The following is a 19,674-nucleotide window of genomic DNA, read 5'->3' on the forward strand; positions in this document are numbered from 1 at the left end:
CTAATACTAACGATACCTTGTCATAGAGAGGGTTGACTAATACTAACGATACCTTGTCAAAGCGAGGGTTGACTAATACTAACGATACCTTGTAGAGGGGGTTGACTAATACTAACGATACCTTGTAGAGGGGGTTGACTAATACTAACGATACCTTGTAGAGAGGGTTGACTAATACTAACGATACCTTGTCATAGAGAGGGTTGACTAATACTAACGATACCTTGTCATAGAGAGGGTTGACTAGTACTAACGATACCTTGTCATAGCGAGGGTTGACTAATACTAACGATACCTTGTCATAGAGAGGGTTGACTAATACTAACGATACCTTGTCATAGCGAGGGTTGACTAATACTAACGATACCTTGTAGAGAGGGTTGACTAATACTAACGATACCTTGTAGAGGGGGTTGACTAATACTAACGATACCTTGTAGAGAGGGTTGACTAATACTAACGATACCTTGTCATAGAGAGGGTTGACTAATACTAACGATACCTTGTAGAGAGGGTTGACTAATACTAACGATACCTTATCATAGAGAGGGTTGACTAATACTAACGATACCTTGTAGAGGGGGTTGACTAATACTAACGATACCTTGTAGAGACGGTTGACTAATACTAACGATACCTTGTCGTAGAGAGGGTTGACTAATACTAACGATACCTTGTCATAGCGAGGGTTGACTAATACTAACGATACCTTATCATAGAGAGGGTTGACTAATACTAACGATACCTTGTAGAGGGGGTTGACTAATACTAACGATACCTTGTCATAGAGGGGGTTGATTAATACTAACCATACCTTGTATAGGGGGTTGACTAATACTAACGATACCTTGTAGAGAGGGTTGACTAATACTAACGATACCTTGTAGAGAGGGTTGACTAATACTAACGATACCTTGTCATAGAGGGGGTTGACTAATACTAACGATACCTTGTCATAGAGGGGGTTGATTAATACTAACCATACCTTGTATAGGGGGTTGACTAATACTAACGATACCTTGTCATAGAGAGGGTTGACTAATACTAACGATACCTTGTCATAGAGAGGGTTGACTAATACTAACGATACCTTGTCGTAGAGGGGGTTGACTAATGATAGCTATAGTCGTGTAGGGGTTGTAGCTAATGATATCAATTGTGCATCTCACTGGAGATCAGTATGAGAATATTCTCTATAGATGAATGACAGGTTGTAATCAACAAGTTTATTATACATTCCATTTGATAAGTCATAATGATTTGTATTTTGTTTGAACCGACGAGAATGACACCAGACAGTCCATATATTTTTTTTCGGTACCCGTGGCAGGTGTGTAAGCATCGCATATGTCTAATAAATTGCCGATTTTTTTTTTTTAAATGAAGAGGGTCGTGAGTTCGTAGTACTATCACTAATGGGTACCCATACCCCAATTACCAATAAGGCCAATAAACAGATTTGTATATGTCCGTGAATTCGATAGCTCAGGGGCGTTTTATAATGAGACTATTGTAAGTCCTTGCAGAGATCTATTTCATTCACAGGTGATTGGGATGATAAAGTATATATTACATATTCGTATTACGATATGAACTCCATTTTATATAGTAATACGAGGCTCATACTGTACAATATATAATTCCTTACCCCTAGCACCGGTGGTTTAATTGTTCAAAATAACGAATTGTCAGCGTTCGACCCCCTGGAATTAATCGTGCTTGTGTTATGTTCAAGGCAAAATAACAACGAAACGCGTCAATAAGATTTACATATTGTATTAACAGAAGTATTCCGCATAACAAACGTAACAATACCAGAGACACATAAGTTTTATAATCACGCATGCTGGATAACAAAGTAATATTTTACAAAAGTTCACAGTATGACATTACAATACATAATAGTCCTGAAGCCATTGTGTGCCGTCTATCTGGTAAAGTTCCTCAACTAATAACACTTAATCAAGATTGTTTAGTCCACGGTATAAGCACTAACTTTAATTTGTAAACAAACAACACTTAATCACGAACAGGTGCGATAAATTCGTATCCAATATCGTCGTCCGGGTTCGGAGTGCTAGGATCGTTGACCTTGGCCTCGGCCCTGTTGAAGGTCATATACAACTCGCTGAACAGTTCGTCGCCATAGTTACAATGTCGTTTTACTGTAGATGGACAAGCATAGTCATCTAATTCATGTTTCCTCTTTTGCCGTGAAATCGGATGCTGAAGTACATCACATGGACTGAGTAGGAGAAAGTCAATGTCTGGTAGAGGAAGCGAGGATACCGGCGACGAGATACGTAGAGGGGACAGAGGACTCGGTGACATAGCGCCGATGATGAAGGGGTCACACATCACGTCGGTCAAAGTACGACCACTGGACAAGACCTCTTCAAGTGTGTGTGTGGGAGTGCGAACAGGAAACTGTGGCACATCGTCGAAAATCTCGTTGCAAGAGAGGTCTGCTGTAACAAAATGTTGAAATTATTATATAATTATGATATTCTCTGTTATGCAGGTTTAAAGAAAAAAAGTAACATATTTCTATATATTACTTTAAAAATAAAAACATCACCCTAGAATTTTTTTTCAAAGTTTTCGTAAGATCTATTTTTTAATACAATAACAAAATATTATAATTTTTTATTCGTTACTTACCATCAACTAACGAGCCATCACATTCATCATCGTCACACGATATCTGTTGGAATGCCTGACAACAACATGATTCTGTGAGGTGTAACATCAGGCTTGGCTGTGCTCGAGTCTGTGGGTCATTCCATCCTGGAAATCTGGACATGTCCAATTCGTACTCAACACTGCAGTCTACCGAAAGAGGTGTCAGAGGGCAGGAATCCATCTTTGTGACGTCAGATTTGGCGTGATTTTGATAAAACCCTCTTGAAGTCGGGAGTTCTATCTTTGTGACATCACACCGAAAAGTCAGACCGATATATTACTGCCGGCAGGTATATGCCCCTTCCCATTGGTCAGGGTCTGTCGAGTGGGCGGTTCGGAGTTTGGCTTCTCTGTTTTCATAGCCCTGTTATTTAGATTGTGATATGGTTACTCAAAGATGATCGCCTTTTGACAAAAGTGACAAGTCATTCCGAGAACGTTTAGGAGCTTGCCGACTCGTGACGTAACAGAGTCACATAAGCCGAAGGTAATTAATCACCTGATTAACGCCCTGAATTACTTGACAATACAATGGCAACGCCGACCACAGAGGAGATAGAAGCCATGCGGGATGTGATTTCTAACACATTTGAAGAAAAAAAAAAAAGAAAAAAAAAAGCAAAATTCACATTCACATGTGGTCAGATAAACAGAAGTCCATCTCTTCATAATGTTTCCTACCAGAGACATATATACAGAGAGATTGGCAGCTCTCTATTTGCCCTTGTGTTTACATAGTGGCCCCTGACCTTCCCACAATCCTTTGCGGTCGCTTGGTTCGGTCTTCACTAGACGCCATATTGGAGAAAACTTGAAAACCAGACACATAATTATCGATAATTTCTATTTGAAATCATCACCAAGATCCAATTATGTGCTTTAATTTTATTAATATCAAAGTGCAGAAGTGTCATCAATATGAAATATATCACAATTTGCTGTCCAAGTGTTTGTATTTTGAGTATGAAAGTCAAGCACAACGCAGGAAAGATCGGCGGGAATCTCCAATTTTCGAAAAGTCCCTATGGGGTTTTCGAGAATACGGATAAATGACAACAATGTGCATGGTAATCAAGACCACATTCCATAAGTATGATAGTTTTTGGTTAATGTGGTAACTTTTGTAGTGGCCTAGGGAAAACAATGTGCTTTTTGTGTGCGTTTAAAATTGACGATGTTTTGGTCTGACGTAATGGCGGCTTAATTACAAACTTGGACATGTCGAATAGGACCCAATGGATTTTAGAAAATACGGATAAATGACAACAATATGCATGATCAATAAGACTATATCCCATAAGTTTGATAGTTTTTGGTTAATGTGGTAACTTTTGTAGTGGCCAAAATAAAACGATGTGCTTTCTGTGTGATTTTAAAATGACGATGTTTTGGTCTGACGTAATGGCGGATTAACCAGAACATGTCGAATAAGTTCCAATACTACGATACACACATGCGCATAGCCCGATTTACCTGCGCTCGCGTGTGTTTGATAGGAGACAGGACGCTCTCGATAAGGGATATGCTTGAGTAGTCACGAATAAAGGGAGCCACTATGTGTACGGGGAAATAGCGATGTTACTAATCTCTCTGTATATATGTCTCTGTTCCTACATCTAAAAAAAAGGAAAATGAAAAAACAACAACTTCAATTGTATAATGTTTGACAACACGGAATGTAGCGGAAACTATATATTTAATTGTGCCCCCCCCCCCCCCCTTTTTTATTTATTTAACACGGACAGCTCAGATATGAAAATGATTCCTTTATGATCCGTGAGTTCATCATAAGCTCCAAAATTTCTTTTGAACTGATGTTGTTGCATTTAAAAGATGTTTACAACATAATCTTGTTTCTATTCCAATTTTTTTAACAGTAGGAGATAAAAAAAACCTACACTTTTATACACTAAACCAGAGACCTATATTTAGTATATAAGCTTAGGTCTCTGGATAGACTTAGGAATGGATGCAGTACTCTGCAATATGACCTTTATAGAGTTAACCTCAGTGATGACCTTTATGTTTATGTGTGGCAGTAGAAAATGGACATCACTATTTCCATACATCCATTTATACTCTATTGTAAGAACGTAAATCTTCCAGAGATTCTTCTAACTGACACAAACACTCTTCTTTGGGGAAATCAAAATATCACTTTTGACCAAAATAGCAATACTTTAACCCTTGTATGTCTTGATTACAAAATTACACCATATTTTTGTGTTTTTGGTTAATACGCTTGAGTAGTTCGAGTACAGAGAAACAACTGTCAACAAATTATCTTGTTAATTCAATTTATTTAATCCAAAATTATATTTAAATGTACATTTTAAGACAGCCATGATGTATGTACACTGTAAAATGTATTTAAGTTAGGCTTACGAAGTTATAAGAACTTGTGCCTAACCTTTTTGTCATTTTAAGGCAATAAAATAAAGAGGCTTGCCCGCAGAGAGATCAGAAAAATTGGCTAATAGAAAAAGATTTTTTACACATGACAGATTGTTGGAATTGTTGAGTTTTTCATTTTATTTTCCTTATAAAACGCTGAAAAGTGATATTAAAACCTTATTTTTTAATATTATTTATTTAATCACAACCCGCAATAAGTCCCCGCTATAAAGTGGAGTCTAATTTGATTGACACATCAAAGAAACAAGCACGTGCACAGTGCCGCACAGTGATAACTTCAAAGGCAGCGGCGATTTACAAAGAAGATTTGCCGTTATATTCCATACATTTCCCTCTCAGGTTGAGTTTTAAAACGTCTATTAAATACATATTCTGTAATTGTTTTCAAGAAATAAAGTCGGAAAGCCTCTAATTTTGTCACATAGAAACGTGTACTGAAGTTTATTTAGTGAGATGTGCCGTTTACCGGTCCGTCTGCGGGTAAGCCTCTTTAACGAAATCTGAAAGGTCTGAATTCGGACTTTTAAATAGTACTCTACGGAGTGAATCATTTAAATAGTACTCTACGGAGTGAATCATTTAAAAAGAACCATTTCGATCACAAATAATAATAAATCACAGAATGTCAGTCTTAGTGTCTTTGAAACAGAGACGTATATACCCTGATATACAAGTCTCTGGTTGGAAGCTTGAATTTGTTTAGCTTATTAATTATTGATGGCACTTTATCGTCATTTCTTTACAGGGTAATGCTTACATCCCCGTGCATTATATACATGTATATCGTAATAATGATATTACACCACCTTCTAGATATCCCCCTGGATAAAAGGGAGGACAGCAACTCCCCGATATCAGTCTCCTTACAAATAGACACAGTTAAGTCATTAAAGAAATAATTGTTTCACTTTTTTTTCGGATGGGCTTTCCAGAACTTATTAGTCTATCCTCGAAGGCGTTGGTGGATGGAGCGGTACAGCGTCCTCTGGTAGAGAGTTCCTTGGTTAAATACTGAAAAAAATCTGCATTGTTTACGACGACTCTAAACGAGGTACGGACAAAAGCCCCCCCCCCCCCCCCCCCCGGACATTAGCCCCCCCGGACATTAGCCCCCCCCCCCCCCCCCCGGACATTAGCCCCCCCCCCCCCCCCCCCCCCCCGGACATTAGCCCCCCCCCCCCCCCCGACATTAGCTACTAGGACAAAAGCCCCTTCACCCTAATAAAAAAGTGGACAAAAGCCCCTTCATAAAAAAGATGATATTTATTTTTTAATTGATTCTGAAGTGCTACATATACATATATATATATATGTATCTGCAATGTTAACAACCGGTTCCAACAACAACTACTTGAACTGTTGTACACAAACAATAAGCTGTTACACAGGTGTTTGGTAGGTTTTTCATTTGTGTAACTGTAACATAAACAATACGCTCTTACACGGGGTGTTTGGTAGGGGGGGGGGGGGGGGGGGGGGGGGGGGCTTTTGTCCTACACTATACGACACCATGTACATGTCTAAAACTGAGCTGTAATTGTTTTTAAATAGTTCATTGATAGCTTACTCTTTTTAACGTATGTATAAGAACTTTAAATGCATAAAGGTTAATAAGAGTTTGATAACTTCATGGTTCAGTAACCAAAACCTTGCAGGCCAGATTACGCTCAAGGTCACACACGCTTCACTGAATCACTGGTGACACCAGTCAAAGTCTTGGGTGACTTCGTGATGCATCATAGCTAGTAGCCCGAGTTTTCTCTGGCCCTGTCACCATATGTCTGACCAGACATGGTGACAGGGCCAGAGAAAACTCGGGCTACATAGCTAGGTGGCGTTTTGCCATAAATGAAAATTATCTTTCGCGACCTCCTTCCGGTTGCACACACACTTTAGTATCATAAAAATTGTAATAACACTTTGAGAGTTCTAAAACACATACTCAGAGTATGATGTTGAAATTAGTCCTAAACTAGTTTAACGTTATGTCGTAATGAAAAAGGTAGACAAACGCTTCCTAATTAATGCAGCAGGTATAAAAAAACAATCGAACGCATGTAACTTTTCACTATAAAAGCTAAAAAGACATTTCCAGACATACAAACAGATAAAAATATCTGTACTCTCGCTGAAAATTATACAATTTATTACATAAAACTAACAAGGCTTTTCCATAATAGGAATAGTTAGAGTAGCTTCCCTTGATTGTTTCGTAAACACTTGTTCGGAACGTCATACTTGTTCGGTTTATCCTCAAATCAGGACGTAAAACCCCGATACTACCGGATGAAGCACACCGCCGCACGTGGAACAAGTTTCATAACATCTCAAAATTTGGAATCGCATTACCAAAGGACGAATAGGTCTAGTTGGAATTTGACGATGTCTTCAAAAGTTATTATCTGTCTTCTTCGTAATGATTTGAGGCTGCACGATAACGAGGTACGAACCGTTTGAAATGTTCATTATCGTACTGTTTAGAACGAAAATTGAATAGGCTAGCCCGAGTTTCCTCTGGCCCTGACACCATGTCTGGTGTACACGGTGTCAGGGCCAGAGGAAACTTGGGCTATGACTAGGCCTACTAGCTAAATGTAACAAAATATAAGAATCCTTATTTTGTGTCGTGTTTTAACAACAAACATTAGCCCAGTAGAGCTATTTCTACGACAGACAAAAATTTGAAGTAACAATACAAGATTATATATTCATAGAATAAATACATCAGCTAGGCGTGCAAATATTCATCACAGTTTGAACAAAATAATTTGATAAGTACTCTTATCACAGACAGTGAAAAAGAAAAAAAATGTCAAGATATAGATGTACACTGTATCAATGTAATCCTTAAGACAAAAGATTTGAATGCACTTCTGTTACGGCATATATAGACTATATCTAAGTTTTTAAGTTTGAAATATATGGGCTCGGTATTGGGATTTTAAATAATAAGGTATAACACCATGTAAATCTCGTGTTTATACATATGTATTCTAAAAGCCAAATCTGAGTCTACCTATCATAATTACGAAGTAGGGGTGAAGGTATACGTATATACTGGAATTGGGTTGTCCGTCCGCCCATCTGTCTGTCTGTATAGACACATCTTGTCCAGACAACTCCTAAACCGACGGGCTGATTCCAATGACACTTCACACAAATAGAGAGGACCATGTGTAGATGTGCATGCATCTGTTTAAATTCCAAAATTTTGGTTGTCATGGTTACTGATCACTATTCATAGGTTTTTCTTGTCTGGACAACCCCTACTAAACTTGTGAACCGATTTTCACAAAACTTCACAAAACTTCACATGTGCAGATATGCATGCAGTTTGTTAAATTCACAATTTTTTATGCCATGGTATTACTGCATGGTCAATTTAAACATGTTTTTATTGTCCAGACATGCAACTCTTCCAAAATCTGGACTGATTTCAACAAAAGAAAACTTATGGCTAAATTCTCTTTATTATGAACAACACATATTCCAGCCATTCTGAATTTCAGAAATAGGGGCATGCACAGGTTATCTTAGTTACTAGTTAGCCTCTAAATAACAGTTCCAGTTGTCCCTTGACTCATGCAGATTGCGGGGGTACATAGTCATGTAGCCATCCTTTTGACATTTCTAGTTTAAATATATGTCTACAGAACTTCCTTTTTGTTTAAAAGAAACTTGAAGCAAAACTTCTTGTGTTAAATTTGTTACAGGTTCTGCACTGGGCATACAAGACAGCTGAATATGTATTGCCAATATATTGCTTTGATCCTCGCCATTTCCAAGGAACCTATCATTTCAATTTCCCCAAAACTGGAGCACATCGTGCTAAGTTCCTCTTGGAAAGTGCTGCAGACCTTCAGAATACATTGAAAAGCAAAGGAAGGTATGAAAAAAAGGATGAGGGTAGATCTAGATATGACACCTAAATTTCTGTGATCCTTCACCCTAAAAAAATTCTCCAAATAAATTGATTATTTGGAATAATGCTTAATAAGTATATCAACTAATGAAACCTGAATTTGCTTCATTGTTATTTTACAGTTTCAAAGATAACTGAAACACGATTATGTGTAAGGCATTTTTGACTCCCTTGCATTGGCTGTCAAGTTATTGCTAGAGTTCAAGGAAGGGAAGTAACTCTGATAGATCAGAATGGTGTAAGGAGACTGATCCTCCTCAATGTGAGAAAAAAAATCAACTTATAACTGTGTGATTAAATAGAAAGATTCTATGGAATATTCCTGTAACTGTATGTTGCATATTGTAGTCCTGCTGTGCTGTGTTCAGTTTGCCTTTGTCGATTCACCTAGAGGGTTACAGATGTAAGGTAACCATACACAAAACTGCAGTAAGTGTGATCTCACTCATGCCATGTTTTTGTTTACAGTGGTTTGGTGATAAGGATGGGGAAACCAGAAGAGATAGTACCACAGATAATACAAACTGTTGGCCAGGACAAAGTGTCTTACTTATGTTATCAACAGGAGGTAGGTATACCCTGACAGTCCTGTTAAATACTGTAACAAAGCGATGTTATCAACAGGAGGTCGGTATACCCTGACAGTATTGTTAATTAAATACTGTAAAGAAGCTATGTTATCAACAGGAGGTGGGTATACCCAGACAATAAACAGCTAGGTCACAAGTAAGGTTATTTTCAGCATAATTTAGATGTTGCCGACTTCATGGAATTTCCTTGGGGAGAACACATGTCAAAAATGTCAAAAGAGCATGGAGTTACAGCATATTTCAGCTGATTTGTTGGACTAATTACTAAATGTACCTGAACAAATTATGAAAAAGAAAGAAAGAAAAATATAATAAAACAGTAAACACTGCATAGTTATTCATGTCAATTTAAGTAGCAAGCTGGGTTTTTATTTCGTAGAACTATCATTTTCCTAATGGAGGTAAGAAAAGTCAATATTTGGTTCTATCTGTAATTAAACAGTAATGTAGAACAGCGTTCATCATATACAGGTATGTTTTTAAACGCTTAAGAATGACAGGATTATCTTGTTTCCATTCACCAAGTGGCTAGGTCTAAAGGAAAATCATTATATTAAGACTGAAGTATTATTCAGAGCTCAATAAACCTGCTATAAAGGTCTCTGATTTATAATAAAAAGTAATTGATCTGGGATATACATTTCAAGAATAGCAGAAGAAAATTGATGAGTTAGCTCCCTTAGACTGTGAAGCTAGTAGATACCCTTGGTATCTCTAAGAGAGATCTAGAAAGAAGTTTCTGTAATCAAATGATGAAGTAAAGAAAATATCAGTGTTAAATAGAACCAATCTTGCAGAGATCATTCAATGTTGGATTCCATTTAAGATCCCTCTGGAATCTCTTGTTTTGATGAAAATGTTCATTATCAGAATTTTTTTTTTTGAGTTAATAACACTCCCTGGGGTAAGGTATATAATGTTGCTGATATTGTGTTTATGAAGAAACTGAAAGTATGAAATTCCTTGCATTAAAAAGTATATCGTATTTCATTTCTTGATCTGGTTAACATCATATTCACTCTTTGGAATATTGGCAGCTCATTTAATCTAAGAATTTTGTATCTTCGATGGATTATATAAATTATCTAGTCAATTTTCTATGCTAAATACTGATTTGTTGTGATGGAAAAGAAAAATAGGTGAAATACAATTTAAAGAAAACTTTACAGGTACATTGTACATGCATTTACTCATCATGCTTCATATTGTTTGTGTAATAGGTGACCAGTGAGGAGCTTGATGTGGAGTCAAAACTGCAGAAAACTTGTGGCGTTAAAGTACAAACTTTTTGGGGTCACACTCTGTACCACAGGGACGACCTTCCTTTCGAGATTCAACAGTAAGTGAAGAACTTGCCCTTGCATTATATGGCATACAGAAAGACTTTCCAGTTGAAATGCAACCTTAGCACCAGTCATGACCATTTTATGGGGTAAAATTCTGAATGCATTGAAAATCATTATGATGATGACTTTTTATGTCTCATGTTTTTATGACCAGAAACATACAAATGTATATAGTGTTACCCTCGGTCATCATTCTGTCATAATTTCTGCTCATAAACTCTTTAATGGGTACAAAGAACTGTATCTTGGTATGTACTGTGTGTAATGCTTGTTTACCAGGTAATATGCAGGACTGAGGTCAAAATATTCTAAAAGTTATAGAATCTCAAGTTCGAGAGAGAACTGTAAAGGACATCTGTGTTACATCTGCGATTTAATGTATAGGTGTTGTTCAGGTTTGAGCTGTTATTGGTTGTATGGCTGTTTGCTGGGTTAATCATCTCAAAGAAAGCCAGTCATAGGACAAGGTAGATACCATGATAAATGAATAATTGATGGTAACCACATCACATTCTGTTAAGGTATCCAGAACATTTGGTATACATGTACTTGTACTTCAAGATCAGTGTAAAATTCTATGGATGTAGTGATTTTGCCCTAGAATGAGATATCTACAACAATAATGAACTCGGACTAAATTTATAAAATCTATTATGCAGTACCATTGTCATAATGATAATGTGGGAATATGGTCTCTTTGGCCAGGTTACCAGATGTTTACACACAGTTTCGTAAGAGTGTTGAAGGTCAGGCCAGAGTGAGGAAATCTTTTACCCTGCCAGACACACTTAAACCCCTACCACCTGGTGTTGAGGATGGCCAGCTCCCGACTTTAAAGGATCTTGGTTTGAAAGGTATCTGTAACAATCGTTATCAAAATTGAAATGAATTTTTCCTTAGTATTTACTTATGATAAATTTCATAATTTAAAATAGTAATCTTTAAGTTTCTTAATATTTGGCAAATTAAAAATGTCTGACAATAGTAATAGGACGTTAAACTGAATAAACCGAACCAAAGGTATCATATTATTTGTGCATATTTAATCCTCAATGTCTTGCATATCATAACTTATTTGGAATGTACACTCATAAGTTAAATGAAGCAGAATTGATTTGACAGGATTTTAAAAGTCAGTCATAAAATTTCATACTCTCTTATCTACTGTTTTCTGTAAAAGATTTGATTGTTTTAAGACTTAACAGAGGACCCACGTTCTGTGATATCATTCCAAGGAGGAGAATCTGTTGCCCTTGACCGACTTAACCACTATCTCTGGCAATCTGACAGTGTGTCAACCTATAAGGAGACAAGAAATGGTCTTGTTGGCTCTGACTATTCCACCAAGTTCTCTGTATGGTAAGTCCAAGTAGTTATTATACCAGACAAGAAATGGCCTTTTTGGCTCTGACTATTCCACCAAGTTCTCTGTATGGTATGTCCTAGTAGTTATACTATAGACAAGAAATGGCCTTGTTGGCTCTGACTATTCTACCAAGTTCTCTGTGTGGTAAGTCCTAGAAGTTATACTAGACGAGAAATGGCCTTTTTGGCTCTGACTATTCCACCAAGTTCTCTGTGTGGTAAGTACTAGTAGTTATACTAGAAAAGAAATGGCCTTGTTGGCTCTGACTGTTCCACCAAGTTCTCTGTATGATAAGTCCTAGTAGTTATACTAATCTAGAAATGGCCTTGTTGGCTCTGACTATTCCTGCAAGTTCTCTGTATGATAAGTCCTAGTAGTTATACTAATCTAGAAATGGCCTTGTTGGCTCTGACTATTCCACCAAGTTCTCTGTATGATAAGTCCTAGTAGTTATACTAATCTAGAAATGGCCTTGTTGGCTCTGACTTAAGTCCTAGTAGTTATACTATGTGTAGTTTGGTAAATAATCTGCTCCAGTTATCTAAGAGATATACTTCCAACATTCTGAGGTTTCTTGACCTAATATTAACGGGTATATGTATATATATACTTAAGATGGTTTATTGGTTTCGTGGGATGGCATCAACCTGGCAGAAGCCAGGGTCAATTTGCATGGGATCAACTGCAGTCTCCAGTAATTAATTTGTGACAAAAATGTATACTTCCCCTCAATATCAATAATATTTGATTTAATAATATTTGGAATAATATTGGATTTCAAAAGAACTTAAAAAGTATGTGTATGTTCTGAACTGTGTCACTATTCAAATGAATTACAATGTGACATATACAGGTTACAACAATGGCTGTCGTAGTTTACAGAAAAACTCTGGGACTAAGATTCAACAGCAATTTCAGAAGGTTTTACAAAAGACTTAGTTAGTGACACAAGGTACCAGCACCTTTCAATTTAAACAGCACACATTCTATCCTATGAAAGTTGTAAAAAATAAAAATTATTGAACTGTTTAATCAGGCTTGCCCATGGATGTATCTCACCGCGCCATATCTACTGGGAGATAAAGAGATACGAAGCAGAACGGGTGGCAAACCAGTCAACATACTGGGTCATCTTTGAGTTACTGTGGAGGGACTACTTCAGATTTGTGGCTTTGAAGTACGGCAAAAAATTGTTCTTTGAGGGAGGTGAGATGATCATATTTTCTGTTAATTGGGATGTCAAAGATATTCTGGTTTATAGGATTCCTTTCTTTCATAATTTCATGTTGAAAATTAACAAAATAATTTCTTGAATGGGAAAATTGAAACTGATGTGTATATATCATCACTTAAATTTTTTCCCCATGTCACTGGCTGTTTATTAATGAAAACAAATTAAAAATTACATGCATAAGTAATTATCTAAATGTTGTTGATTCTAATTATTTGTAATTAGTTGTAAGAACCTGTGCCTAATTATTTTGTCATGTTAAGGCAATAATATATGTTTAAACCAATTATTTGTATAATTCAGGTATACAGGGGAAAAATATCCCTTGGAAACAAGACCAGAACCTGCTGAAAGCCTGGATAGGTATGACTTATTTGTTAATTGTGAATTGATTAGCTGGAGTAAGGTTGCCTTCCAAGGGCCTGTTCATACTGGTATATGTTTAAAAACTAGTTGGAAAAGAATAATTAATATCAAATGTAAGATTTAAATTCAAACAGCCTTCAGATATCTTCTTCAGAATCATCAGAATTAGAAAAATAAGGTGTGACCTTAAAATGATAAAATAATTAAACCGACAAAATTTTGCAGATCTGACAACATTTTTATATGGTTCAATAGTAGATTATCGAGAATGAACACTTAAAAATTGCAAAATTTTATTTTATGTTGTTCAACCTCAGTCAGAGCGCCAGGCCACCTTAACTTGGGTGATGATCCGAGGTCCATCGCTTTTTATCATGTCAGTTTGTGTGTTTTGGGAAGCTGAGAAACTGGCGGGCCTGTACTGTTGTGTAAGACACTTGCCACTTAATCTGGATGGCATGCGAAAAACCTCCCATATGTTGTTCAGTGAAGTAGTCACCAACTACTACAAGGAGACTCCACCTCAGAATTACCCTGTGATATACCCAGCAAACAAACAAGAAATTTTCTCTGTAAAATATAAAATTAGGTCAACATTAGGTTTAATTTCTGTTACAGAGGGACGAACTGGTGTACCATTTGTGGATGCCAACATGAGAGAGCTGGCTGCCACAGGTTTCATGTCCAACAGAGGTAGACAGGTACATATCTTATGTCATCACGTGGGTTGATGTGTCAGAGGCCTGTTCACTTCAGCAGATATACCAGTACACCTTTGTTTTTAGTCTAACATTTCAGGTAAAACCTGACAGACTTTCATATTATGTAGGTCTTGAAAGCCTTAGTCAAGGAAAGCAGAACACAGATCAATATCAGAAGTTCTGTTCTTATTTTGTAAAAGATCAACTGCTGGTAATCATCAGTTTCTGGTCCAGTGAGATTTTATTGAATGTACCATTTCCAACAGCATTCAACTTTCACACAAAACTTTCTCCACCTGTTTTTTAAAATTATTTCATCCCTATTTTCTCTCCTTTCAGAACGTCGCTAGTTTTTTGACCAAAGATCTGAAACTGGACTGGAGAATGGGAGCTGAATGGTTTGAATCTCAACTGGTAATTAGTCAAGTTCAAAATTATAGTTAGAACCAAACATTTTTAGCCCACCATCAGATGGTAGAATATTCAAATCTCAAACTTCATAATTATGTAGGTTTCCCTTATCTCAAACTTCATATGTAGGTTTCCCTTTATATATAGGTTTCCCTTTATCTCAAACTTGATATGTAGGTTTCCCTTTATCTCAAACTTCATAATAATTATGTAGGTTTAAATCTCGACCTTTATATGTAGGTTTCCCTTTATCTAAAACTTCGTATGTAGGTTTCCCTTTATCTCAAACTTATATGTAGGTTTCCCTTTATCTCAAACTTGATATATAGGTTTCCCTTTATCTCAAACTTCATATGTAGGTTTAAATCTCGACCTTTATATGTAGGTTTCCCTTTATCTCAACCTTCGTATGTAGGTTTCCCTTTATCTCAAACTTCATATGTAGGTTTCCCTTTATCTCAAACTTTATATGTAGGTTTCCCTTTATCTCACACTTTATATATAGGTTTCCCTTTATCTCAAACTTGATATATAGGTTTCCCTTTATCTCAAACTTGATATGTAGGTTTCCCTTTATCTCAAACTTTATATGTAGGTTTCCCTTTATCTCAAACTTCATATGTAGGTTTCCCTTTATCTCAAACTTTATATATAGGTTTCCCTTTATCTCAAACTTCATATGTAGGTTTCCCTTTATCCAAAACTTCATATGTAGGTTTCCCTTTATCTCAAACTTCATATGTAGGTTTCCCTTTATCTCAAACTTCATATGTAGGTTTCCCTTTATCTCAAACTTTATATAAAGGTTTCCCTTTATCTCAAACTTCATATGTAGGTTTCCCTTTATCTCACTTCATATGAATGTTTAAATCTCAACCTTTATATGTAGGTTTCCCTTTATCTCAAACTTTATACATGTATATAGGTTTCCCTTTATCTAAAACTTCATATGTAGGTTTCCCTTTATCTCAAACTTCATATGTAGGTTTCCCTTTATCTAAAACTTCATATGTAGGTTTCCCTTTATCTCAAACTTCATATGTAGGTTTAAATCTCAACCTTTATATATAGGTTTCCCTTTATCTCAAACTTCATATGTAGGTTTCCCTTTATCTCAAACTTCATATGTAGGTTTCCCTTTATCTCAAACTTTATATATAGGTTTCCCTTTATCTAAAACTTCATATGTAGGTTTCCCTTTATCTCAAACTTCATATGTAGGTTTAAATCTCAACCTTTATATGTAGGTTTCCCTTTATCTCAAACTTCATATGTAGGTTTCCCTTTATCTCAAACTTCATATGTAGGTTTAAATCTCAAACTTGATATGTAGGTTTCCCTTTATCTCAAACTTTATATATAGGTTTCCCTTTATTTCACACTTTATATATAGGTTTCCCTTTATCTTCAACTTTATATATAGGTTTCCCTTTATCTCAAACTTCATACTGTATGTAGGTTTACCTTTATCTCAAACTTCATGTGTAGGTTTACCTTGGTCCCTATATGTGCCAGATTTTAAGTCTGATCCAGAAAGTGAAATTGCTGACATTTGAAGTTTAGCAATGTTTTTTCTAATTCACAGAAAATTCTTCTTTAAGAAGTCTCTTAGATTTCATATGAGGACTTTCTTGTTGTCAAATTTTTAAAGTAGAGAAAAGATCATACATAGAACAAATAAAGATCATTCAATGGTGGGCGCCAAGATCCCTCTTGGATCTGTTGTTTAAAGAAAAATTGACTTACCTTTGAAATACCTTTGAACTTTTCGAAATGTCCTGATTGTTAAATGTTGTGACCAGTATTTCTTCATTACAATGACTACATTATAATCCACTTTGACTTGAAGTAAAATAATCTTGGAAGACATTGTTATGTCTGTACAAAGTAACATTATGGTCTCCATAAATGTAACTTTCTGATCCTTGGATTATGGGTTGTTTCAGATTGACCATGATGTGTGCAGTAACTATGGCAACTGGTTGTACAGTGCTGGTATAGGAAATGATCCTAGAGAGGATCGCAAGTTCAACATGGTCAAACAAGGGCTTGACTATGATCCTGAGGTAAGTTAAATATAGGCTGTCACTTAAATGATTGGAATGGATAGGTCATAAAGGTTTAATGTCAAATAGGGGCTTAACTATGATCCTTATGTAAGTTCAGTGAAGGCCATCACTTGGTTGACTTGTTCTGACAATTCTGAAAATGGTTCTGAGGTTAATTAGGAATAGCCAATCAGACAGCAGAGCATGAAGTGTGTGGTACACTGAATGTATGGATTGAATTTTCTGTGAAACCTCATCGTGTATACTAGATATGGGAGATAAGGATCACTGAGAGTGTAGAATGTTTACGGTTATGGTAACTCTGTCGCTAGAGAAACAAGTCCCCTGTATTTAGGTCAGTCAGTTTCTTATAGAAACTTGAAACACAGACTGTCCTATGCTATTATGGTGGTTCTGTCCTTGGGCAAGACACTTCACCCTAATAGCTCTCTATAGCACAAGACCGGCCTCATGTAATATTTTTATCTATTACAAGCACTAGATTGTGTGTAATACAAACGTTAGACTGGTACAATCCTCATTTATATAATAGGGAGACTATGTCCGCCTGTGGTTACCAGAGTTAAACAAAGTCAGTGGTGGAGCTGTCCATACTGTGTGGACCCTCAGTCCTGCAAGCCTGGCCAAAGCTGAAGTATCTCTTGGGGAAACCTACCCCAACCCCATTGTTGTGGCACCGGAATGGAGCAGACACATTGGCAAATCCAAGGTACTAGTCTACCTAGCTTCTTGATTGAGTACAGGCACGTCAAGAAACAATATGTGAGAGTTACACTGCTACTTTTACCAGTGCATTAGCCTACTGGGCTTATACCTGGTAAAATATGGTACACAACTTGTTCACGTTGATAGTGTTTCTCTGATTTTAATTAATTTGTAGTTCTTCATCAAATAAAGTCAGACACAAATATGTTGATAATATAGCAATGGCTTTGTTATTTTTTTATCAAAGAATATTTCTGGTAGTTCTTGTCTAATTTGACGTCTGTGAATTATGATTTTACCAATTGTTAAGAATATGATTTTAAAAAACACTAATAAAAATGCTCTCTCTTGCTCAATTTAGTTAAAACCTTTCAGATTTCACAGCAATAGAACAAAGTACCATATACTTATTTTCCTACAGGAAGGAGCACATGGAGGAGGCAGCAGTAGACCCACTACACAGAAACAGAACAGAGGTATAGACTTCTACTTCAAAGGCTCTCAGTAGAAATAAAGATACCCTCCAAAGGACACAGAATCTCAGTAACAGTGATGATATCGCCAAGAGAATGAGGACATTTGTGCCTGGTGGTACGACCCATAAAACAAGAATATTTGTTCCTGGTGGCATCACCAACAAAACAAGGTTGTTTGTCCTGGTGTGTTGTCCAAGAATCTCTTGGAATCATCCATAATGACAGATGTTGCGACAGTACCATCTACAGAACATGGACAATTTTCCCTAGGTTCTGGGCCCAGTTGTTCAGAAGGTGATTAGGCTAATCACATTTTAACAACATTATTCAAATCCTGATTTAATAATTTCTGGTAGAACAAGCTTGTCAAAACTTTATGAAATTCTGTAATTCTAATTCTCTTCCAAATGGCATAATTTAAAGACGATATACTCACAGGTTTTGCAACAAATGAGAAATGAATTTTTTCACTAATCAAGTGATTAAGCTGATCCCCTTTTGAACAACTGGGGCCTGATCGTGATATATGAGGGCTGTAAATATGGTTCTAGAAGTTACCACTGTTGAGATAAACCTTAAATTCTGGACAGAAATATTTCTCAAGTGCTCGGAACACCAGAGGAGCTTATTAATGTGACATTTTGGATTGTTAGTCTGGTATTTGTTTAGTCATTGGTCTCACTTATATCAAACCATGTGTTAGGATGATAGGTGCAATACAGGTATTGGAGGTGAATTTGTAAAACTTCATCTTCCAACATAGCTGCTTTACTATTGTATGTGTATTTCATTATTTATAAGGTGTTAGAAACTTTATGTTGAATTATTTACAAGTTTCCATGACATTTAGTCCCATTATTTGATCGGTTGATCACTATACACACGTTTTGTAATAAATCATTAAATGTCATCAATAAAGTTGACACAAAGTATTGGCTGGGATTTGTTTATAGGTGAGGATGCTGAGGTAGTCAACTGATTTAACATGATTAAAGTCACAGAGATCCAGGAAAATGTTAAGGGGCATTCCTTCGTTTGAATAAAGTTTAGGTTGTCAAAATGGAACTTAATGGAAAATATGTACTTTTCCCCAAGTAGTAAAAGTTATAATCTTTACATTAATACGTCAGTTTTACTCGCAAGGTAAAATGAAGTTCTTCAAGTATTAAGTCCTAACAAATTTTAATTTGCCCCCAAAGTATCACTAATTACCGCAAAGAAAGACGGTATTTGTGTACAATTCCTCATTTTTCAGCACATTTCATAACTAGTAGGCACAAACACTCACAAAATTCTTGTTTTTACATTGATTTCATCAATAGAAATTTTGCATGTTTCTGCTGTCCGTAAGAAGGAAAGCCCCTTTAAACGTTATTTTTGGTAAGAGAATTTCC

The 19,674-nt window shown here is 36.3% G+C and overlaps 2 protein-coding genes across 3 annotated transcripts; one reads left to right on the forward strand and one right to left on the reverse strand.

Moving 5' to 3' along the window:
* Positions 1–1,718: 1,718 nt before the first annotated feature.
* On the reverse strand, positions 1,719–3,357 carry LOC117324309. Of its 2 annotated transcripts, none has more exons than XM_033880096.1 (2): positions 2,662–3,357; positions 1,719–2,465 (listed from the first exon to the last, which is right to left on the reverse strand). In XM_033880096.1, the coding sequence occupies exons 1-2, from the start codon at positions 2,861–2,863 to the stop codon at positions 2,020–2,022; spliced, it is 648 nt and encodes a 215-aa protein (XP_033735987.1). In that variant the 5' UTR covers positions 2,864–3,357; the 3' UTR covers positions 1,719–2,019. The 2 variants fall into 2 exon arrangements, with proteins under 2 accessions (XP_033735987.1, XP_033735986.1); XM_033880095.1 differs by having other exon boundaries at positions 1,734–2,468; positions 2,662–3,353.
* Positions 3,358–7,365: 4,008 nt separating this feature from the next.
* LOC117324310 (cryptochrome DASH-like) lies at positions 7,366–19,210 on the forward strand. The gene is made up of 13 exons (XM_033880097.1): positions 7,366–7,539; positions 8,811–8,983; positions 9,488–9,587; positions 10,830–10,948; positions 11,661–11,809; positions 12,152–12,314; positions 13,358–13,527; positions 13,856–13,915; positions 14,537–14,619; positions 14,959–15,033; positions 16,977–17,096; positions 17,632–17,808; positions 18,226–19,210. The coding sequence occupies exons 1-13, from the start codon at positions 7,384–7,386 to the stop codon at positions 18,310–18,312; spliced, it is 1,632 nt and encodes a 543-aa protein (XP_033735988.1). The 5' UTR covers positions 7,366–7,383; the 3' UTR covers positions 18,313–19,210.
* Positions 19,211–19,674: the final 464 nt, after the last annotated feature.

The sequence above is a fragment of the Pecten maximus genome, chromosome 3 (assembly GCF_902652985.1).
Source record: "Pecten maximus chromosome 3, xPecMax1.1, whole genome shotgun sequence".
NCBI lineage: Eukaryota > Metazoa > Mollusca > Bivalvia > Pectinida > Pectinidae > Pecten > Pecten maximus.